The 7421-nt window shown below is 45.4% G+C and overlaps 2 protein-coding genes across 2 annotated transcripts in view; one reads left to right on the top strand and one right to left on the bottom strand.

Annotated features, from left to right (window-relative positions):
* Window positions 1–4068, top strand: part of LOC130586784 (heme-binding protein 2-like) — a 17134-nt gene extending 13066 nt beyond the window's left edge. Inside the window, exons 4-5 of the mRNA XM_057387692.1 lie at window positions 14–197; window positions 1119–4068. Of these exons, the coding sequence (XP_057243675.1) occupies window positions 14–197; window positions 1119–1290 (356 nt within the window). The 3' untranslated portion in view covers window positions 1291–4068. The remainder of the gene's footprint in view (window positions 1–13; window positions 198–1118) is intronic.
* A 1236-nt stretch (window positions 4069–5304) lies between these two features.
* Window positions 5305–7421, bottom strand: part of FANCM (FA complementation group M) — a 3402-nt gene continuing 1285 nt past the window's right edge. The window contains exons 2-4 of the mRNA XM_057387693.1: window positions 6751–6923; window positions 5815–5892; window positions 5305–5513 (exon numbers count right to left, since the gene is read on the bottom strand). Coding sequence (XP_057243676.1) covers window positions 5343–5513; window positions 5815–5892; window positions 6751–6923 — 422 coding nt within the window. The 3' untranslated portion in view covers window positions 5305–5342. The remainder of the gene's footprint in view (window positions 5514–5814; window positions 5893–6750; window positions 6924–7421) is intronic.

Here is a 7421-nt window from a genome sequence, read left to right as displayed (position 1 = left end):
CCCTGTGTGCCAGGGCTGTACCTGGGCATCACGGTGCCCATCGTGACCATCGTGCACACGGACGAGGCGCAGTCGGCCATGAGGCAGGCGGTGACAGTGGCCTATTACCTGCCCGAGGTGCTGCAGGATGAGCCCCCACACCCTTTTGACTCGGATATCATCATCGAGGAGTGGCCTGCCACCATTGTSTACAGCAGGTAACGGTGACATGTTCAACTCTAAACACTGTTGTGCTTCTCAATTGCTTCTCAATCTGGGAGGGTTATGCTTTTTAAACCTTGGGAAAGGTAACAAAGGGGAAAGCTTAATTTTAGGGATTTGTAAAAGCTGCCTGTTTATAATTCCCATTCACTGTATGGTCAGGGAATAATGGTTATTAATTTAATCAGAAAAAAGGTTCTGCTGTCCCCAGAGGGTGCTGGCACTGCCCAGGCTCCCCAGGGAATGGTCCCAGCCCTGAGGCTGCCAAAGCTCCAGGGATGCACAGGGGGATTGTTGGGGGTCTGGGCAGGGACAGGGGTTGATSATCCTCAGGAGTCCCAGCTCAGAATATTCTACACTCACTCATTTCAATTACTTTGTAAAATGATGAATCTGCAAATGTGTGATAAAATACCCACAAACTACTCTGTGTAGTCAGGAACAAAGCGTCCGGCGTAGCACAGAAAATATTAAGAAAAAATTGTTTGGGATCAATCACAGTCAGTACCATTGGTGAAACACAACCAAATAATTCAGAAGGCATTTCTAGGCTCTGGTAAAACAGGGGGTTTTCAAAAGCATCACAGAATTGWCTRAGTTGGAAAAGGCCTTTGAGATCATCAAACTCTGATCTAACGCCACCTTGTCAYCRGGCCATGGCACCGAGTGCCACATCCAGCTTTCCTTAAMCACCTCCAGGGATGGGGACTCCACCACCTTCATGGCAGCCCTTCCAATGCCCAGTCACTCTTTCTGTGAGGATTGTTTTCCTCYTGTCCAGCCTGAACTGCCCTTGGTGCAACTTTGGGTTGTGTCCTTTGGGAGCAGAGCCCGTCCCCAGTTCATGCAGCCCCTGTCAGGGATCTGTGGGTGCAGCTGTGGTTGATCCAAACTCATCCCCGAGCTGATTCTTGCAGGAGCTTCCGAGGGATCACCAACGAGGACTCCATCATGAGGGAGATCAGCCTGCTGGCAGCAGTGCTGGAGAGCCCCGAGCTGTGCCTGCGCGACACCTTCATCATCGCCGGCTACACCAACCCCGCCGCCGCCAACCGCCACAACGAGATCTGGTTCCTGCAGCGACCCTGAGCTCTGCCCTGCTCCTGCTGCCCCATGGACCCTGCTGCTGCTGCCTCAGCCCCACAGGTGAATGGGGGCAGCCCCAAAATGCTCCCGAGTGGGGCTTTTGGCTGGGTTAGGGTGGCTCAGCCCAGCTCAGCCGCCAACCCGCGGTCACACCCCACACACGGATCCCTAGGGCAGCCTGACAGCTTTTCCACTATTTTAACAGAGGGTTTTAGCACTTGCAAAGCTAGTTCACCTTATCTTTCTATCTACAAGGTAAGGGAGGCACAGACCTCTCCCTTCATCTGTTTGTTGGCATCCCTAGACTGCTTGTGGCTCCCTGGGGACACCCTGGGGACACCTTGGAGCCCTGGCCTGCTCTGGTGCTGCACAAACCCCGCTGGGGCTCTCAGTGGGAACACACCAAACCCACCTCACCCAGGCAGAGAAAGAATGTGCAGGTGCTGGTTCCTGAGGAGAACCAGCAGATTGAGCCCACTGGGATCAGAGCAGGGAGCTGGTGCAGAGAGCTGTGCACAGACACTCCCAGTCTTACCTCACACAGCACCCAACCAAAGCACCCTGAGGTGCACAGGACACCAAAATAGCACAGCAGTCCTGCTGCTATTCCAGTGTTGGGGTTCCCTTCRTCCCCTGAAAGGCTCTGGCATTGCTAAGGAGGTTGTTTTTAACTCCAGTTCCCCCAGCAGTTTCTCCTCCTGGTTTGCTGGATGTCAGAACATTGTTCAGTACTCGTGGCACTCCCCTGGCACTGCCACGCTATTATTGATATAAATGACACAAATATTCACAGAAACACAGCAAATCTCAGCCAGGAGTGAGAAAAAGTGCTGGGAGAAGAGCAGGCAGAGCTGGCTGTTCCAGTATCACAGCTGAGCTGGAGCATCCCCAGGGATGGGCAGTCTGCAGCTCTCTGGGCTCTGTCCCACTGCTGACCACCCTCACTGTGAGGATTTTTTCTCCCTCTCTCTAAGCTGTTGCTTGTTTTGCCCTTCACCCCTATAAAAACCCTTCAGCTGCCAGCCTGGCTCGCTGCAGATCCCGAGCTCCCACATTCCAGAGCCTGGGAGCAGCATTCCCACTGTTCCCCACAAGCCCAAGAGCACCTACTGCACTTTAGGATCAGGGTAGCAAACGATTTTGCTCTCCAAAATCCCTCCCCAATGTCTCCCCTAAKTGATACGATGACAGAGTTTATTCTTAATAGAAGTAAATGTCTTTTTATATAAAATTTCCTGAGTGCATCACCAGCATTATTTATTGATTACAGCATTTAGGGTTTTAACAGAGCGTGTTAAATTACAACACCCAGAACCAGTGGCTGCTAATTCACAGCAGGGTGAAAAAATAACTCCAAAGATGGATTTGGGGAGCACTTGTGAAAAAAACTGAAGCCTCCTGGTCCCACAGGGCTCTGTGCTCAACCCAAAACCTCTCCCTGAGCAGCAGAGCAGAGTGGCCCTGGCTTAAACAGGACCTGCTGGGCTTRGAGATTCCTTGGGAAGCAGCAAGGAGAGGGGGAAATGGAAATAGAAAATAAAAAACAGACACAAAAGCCTTAGTTTTAACACAAACAAACCAAGAGTCTTTGTGGGGAGGGAAGAAAAACCAAACCAACTAAAATTCAATACAGAATCACAGCCTGGGAAAAGCAAACCTAAAAAATGCCAGCCAGTATTAAACTAAAAGCTCTTAAATAAAGAAAAACAATATAAATATTTTAAAAGTTGAAGTGAAGAGCGGGGCCAGGGAGATATTAAATAAAAGGTTTTTCATATACCCTCCCCATGATTTTCATAAGAGCAAGTGAAAATAATTTTCACCTCTGACAAGGTTTTATGGCAAACTACAGAAGTTTCTGCCATTTGATTGCTTTTGCCAGTTAGAAAAATTCTCTAAATGCTTTGGCACAACTGATGTTGGGTAGCTCCTGGAAGCAGTGAAACCCTCTCACCACAGGGCACCACTTTTTGTACATAATTCACATTTGACACCTCTCCTGCAAAAGCATCTGCTGTGTCTGTTGTCCCTCGTGGGTGATGTTCTAGAAACATCCCTGACCCACGAGCAGCTCTGAGTGTGCTGATATCCCACCTGCAGCCCAGCATTCCCTGCTGTTTTATGGCAAACTGTGAACTCCAAGATAGKATTTATTTATTTTGATTTCTGTTAGAATGGCTTCTGCTGCTGAAAACAAAACTACCAGTTTGAGGATACACTTTATGGTTTGGGATATGGTACCGAGAGCAGTCCCTGGCCCTCACCAGCACAGGGAACAACAATTCCAGTTTTAACAGTTTATTTAGCTGTCCCACCAGTGAATGCCAAGCAAACATCACTGTTGCTCTGATTTGAAAATACCATGTCCAGCATGATTGCCTAGGAACAGGTATTTTGTTATCCATCCTTGGCTCTGCTTTGGGAGCCACTCGTGGATTTTCAGTTTTAATGGGAAGTTATCAGGTTTCCACTCACACAAGGAGATAATAAAACAGCATTCACCCCTATTTTTGGAAGATTAAATGATGTAGCCTTAACAGAGAAGCGTTATCSTGCATACTGTGTATTTTCCAAACAAGAGTTAGTGCCTACAAAGTTCATTCCAGCTGTTGTGATACTCAGGGCCTTGCTTATTGTGTGTAAAGCCATCAGAGCAGAGCTCCTGCGGCATCGTTGTGCTGTGCTGTGCTGTTTGACACTGTCCTTCAGTCACACTGAAATGTTCTCTTGTTTACTGGTTCTGTCTGTCACCATTAAAAAGTGATTTTATCGTGCAGAGGACACCCGGCTCTCGTTCTTGTGCTTTTGCTCTCCTGCCTTTGGGTGCTGCTTTGATTTCACAAAAACCATCGTTTAAGCTCCAGATCAGAAAAGGTCCCCTCAAAGCCCTGAACCTGAGGTCAAGGAGCTGCTTTCCCCAAGCTAAACCATCCYTTCTCACCCCGGCTGTCACCACAAGTTGTGTTCTCCAGGAAAGCAGCAGCAGCAATTCAAATGCAAATACCCCATCGGAGAAAGGAAACAAAAACCACTGCAGCCACAGTGCCAGCTCAGGCAAAGCCGGGGAGGCCAAACCAACAGCTCAGCACAGCTTTAATCCGAGTGAAACACCCCATAAAGATCCCTGCACTCAACAGAGCGTTCAGGGGCACCTGCAGTGATGCAAAACTGCTTTAAAGTTTATATTTAACATGAAGTTCCTCATTGAAACACACTCTCAGATCACTGAAAACAGCTGCTGCACTCACAGGTTTGCCTTCCATGGTCCTCACTAAACTACACCAAAATCATTAAACTGTAACCAAAACCATAATCTGATACTGTAGCTTAATCCTAATTATTTATGTCTCTCACCAAACAAAAAGCAAAACCTTAAACTTTTCAAAGTGGTATTTTAATTTAGCATAATTTGCCTACATGCACCTTCTTGGCAAGACACAGAGCATTAAGTCACCACTAACAAACAGTTCTCCAAAAATCTCCACTAGATTTGGGCATTACATATTGAGGAAAAGAAAAAGGCTCTCAGAAGAAAAATAATAATAATAATAATAATAATAATAATAATAATAATAATAATAATAATAATACACCAATCCCAAAGGAAATCAATTTTAGAAAGTCCAGGAGAACTAATGACACTCACAGATGATTTAAAGCTCTAAAGAATATCTATCCTTAATCAGATAAAATGTTCCAGTCCACACACAAATTCCATAAGGCATTCTCAACATCTTAATGCTACTGAATTCAGTATTAATACCACTTAATATTACTCAATTTAGGTCTGGTGTCAATTTTGCAAAGACTCCTGAAAGAGGGTGAGAAAATTAATTCAACTGCAAGTTTTTCACTGAACTTTTCAAGTTACTGCAACGTAGCAGGTACCATTGGTGCAAAAAAACTACAGCTGCTGGAGTTGAAACCATCCTGCTTAATTTACCTTATAATCAAAGTGAATTATATGATAAAGAGTTGGTTTTATAAACCACTGCAAGCCTAGGCAGAGATGATAAAACATTTACTGTCACTGGCCATTGAGAAAAAAAGGAAATTCAGCCACTCACCTTGATGTAGGTATTCTGAATTTCAACCAGCTCTTCCCCAAGTGGAACTACAATTTTTTCCACTAGTCTCTCGTGAGAATAAGGCTGAATTTCTGGAGAGTCTTCAGCACACACCTCTATCTGAGCAATCAGCAGGTTGGAGATAACTTGTTGCACAGCCTGGAGGGAGGCACAAAAACAAAGTAACTATTTCCATTCTAGCAGGGATTTAATAAAATTGGAAGGAAAAGGCATCCAATATCTATGGTGAGAAATGAAATGTCAGGAAATAGAATCCCAACCTGGCTGGRGTTGGAAAGGAACCTCAAAGCCCATCCAGTGCCACCCCTGCCATGGCCTCCCCACCCTCAMAAATAAATAAAACATGSTTTATAGCACRAAAAACACAAAGCTTTAACAAGAAATGGATTGTAAAGAGATTCAGTGTTGCTGTGGAATTCTAAGAGACTTCAGGGCTCACCTTGGTGTCACTGCCTGGGGTGGCACTCAGGGCCAGGACACGGAACTGCTCTGTGTACTTGCTCAGCTCCCTCACAACCTAAAAACAGCAAAGTTTCATTAATATCCTGAAAGGAGATTATTTGCTGGTACAAACTACGTCAGTGAAAACTCTCACCAAGTAGGAAAGGATTAACAAAACACTCTCAAAATATTCAGTCACAGAATCCCAGAATTGTATGGGCTGGAAGGGACTTTAAATCCCATCCAGTGCCAGCTCTGCCATGAGCAGGGACACCTCCCAAAATCCCAGGGTGCTCCAAACCCCATCCAACACCATCCATTCCATGGATGGCCCATCCTGGAAGTTAAATTATGAAACATTAAATTATGAAATGATTTCTCACTTGATGTCTAACAAAAGAATGAACAGCCCACTATCTTAGGTGAGCTGCCAAAAAGTGAATCTGAAGAACAACTCTAAAAGAAGTAAATCATGGATGATTGATCCTATGAAATCTGAACTCCACAAATATCCAGCAAAATGCTGCAGGGCATCAAACTTGGGTGATCTATTGCTCTGAGATGAAACCACAATAATGTGAAAAACTGTTTGCTAATCAATACAAACCCTACATTTAAAAAGAAACATTGACCTGGTTTTACTCTGTTAAAGAGTCTTACAAAAGACCTTTTTTTTTTTTAACACTGCCCAGACAAAAAAACATTTTAAAACCAACATTAGAATTTAATGCAGGCTTTGAAAAAAATACCTCACAGGTATTACCCATAAACAAGGCAGTGACAACACACAGGACTGTTTGATCTCTTTCAAAGATACAGATTTCAGGACAATCTCCCCAAGCAGTGAGAGTGACACTTTAGGGAGAAGCTTCAAGTAATTTTGGGGGAAGGTTTTTGTAACTGGGAGAGAAGAGGGGGATGATTCCAGCCTTACCTGGCAGTAGGCATGGTTGCCAAGGGCTTTGTGGGCTTCATCAATAACCAAACATTTGATGTCCATAGCMGGACAGGTGCCACGACAGAGGTCATTGACCATGATCTGAGGTGTGAGGAAAAAAACTCTCTTGGTATTCCACAGCTCCCGCCGGCCCAGAGCCTGCGTTCCTCCTGGAAAGTGAAAGAATAACATCAGGGAACTGTTCTGCTGGGAATAAAAACCAGCCCATGATCTGAGAGTGACAGGGGTGGTATAAACCATAAAATAATGGTTTGGGTAGGAAGGGACCTCAAATCCCACCCAGTGCCACCCATTCCAACCCAGGGACCCCTCCCACTGTCCCAGGGTCCCCAATGTCCAGCCTGGCCTTGGGCACTCAAAGGGATCCAGGGGCACCCTGTGCTAGGACCTCCCCACTCTCCCAGCCAAGAATAAAACAACTTGGAAGAATTTTTTTGCATTAAAAAATCAAATCCAGAATCATAGAAATCAAAGCCGGGAAGCTCAAGATGCCACAGAGCTGCCCACTGCCCTAAACATCACTTCAAACACCTCTGGAAAAGTTTTGGGCCTAAAAATAGGTTATAGATTCAGTTTTGGCTGATTGCTATCAGGTTATTGATTAAGAGTATTGCTTTAGTGAGTAACAAACACACTGCAGATCAGGG

This window comes from Malurus melanocephalus, unplaced genomic scaffold (genome assembly GCF_030028575.1).
Source record: "Malurus melanocephalus ecotype Western Australia unplaced genomic scaffold, MMel_1.1 scaffold_1306, whole genome shotgun sequence".
NCBI classification, from domain to species: Eukaryota; Metazoa; Chordata; class Aves; order Passeriformes; family Maluridae; genus Malurus; species Malurus melanocephalus.
This window is presented reverse-complemented; position numbering and strand designations above follow the sequence as displayed.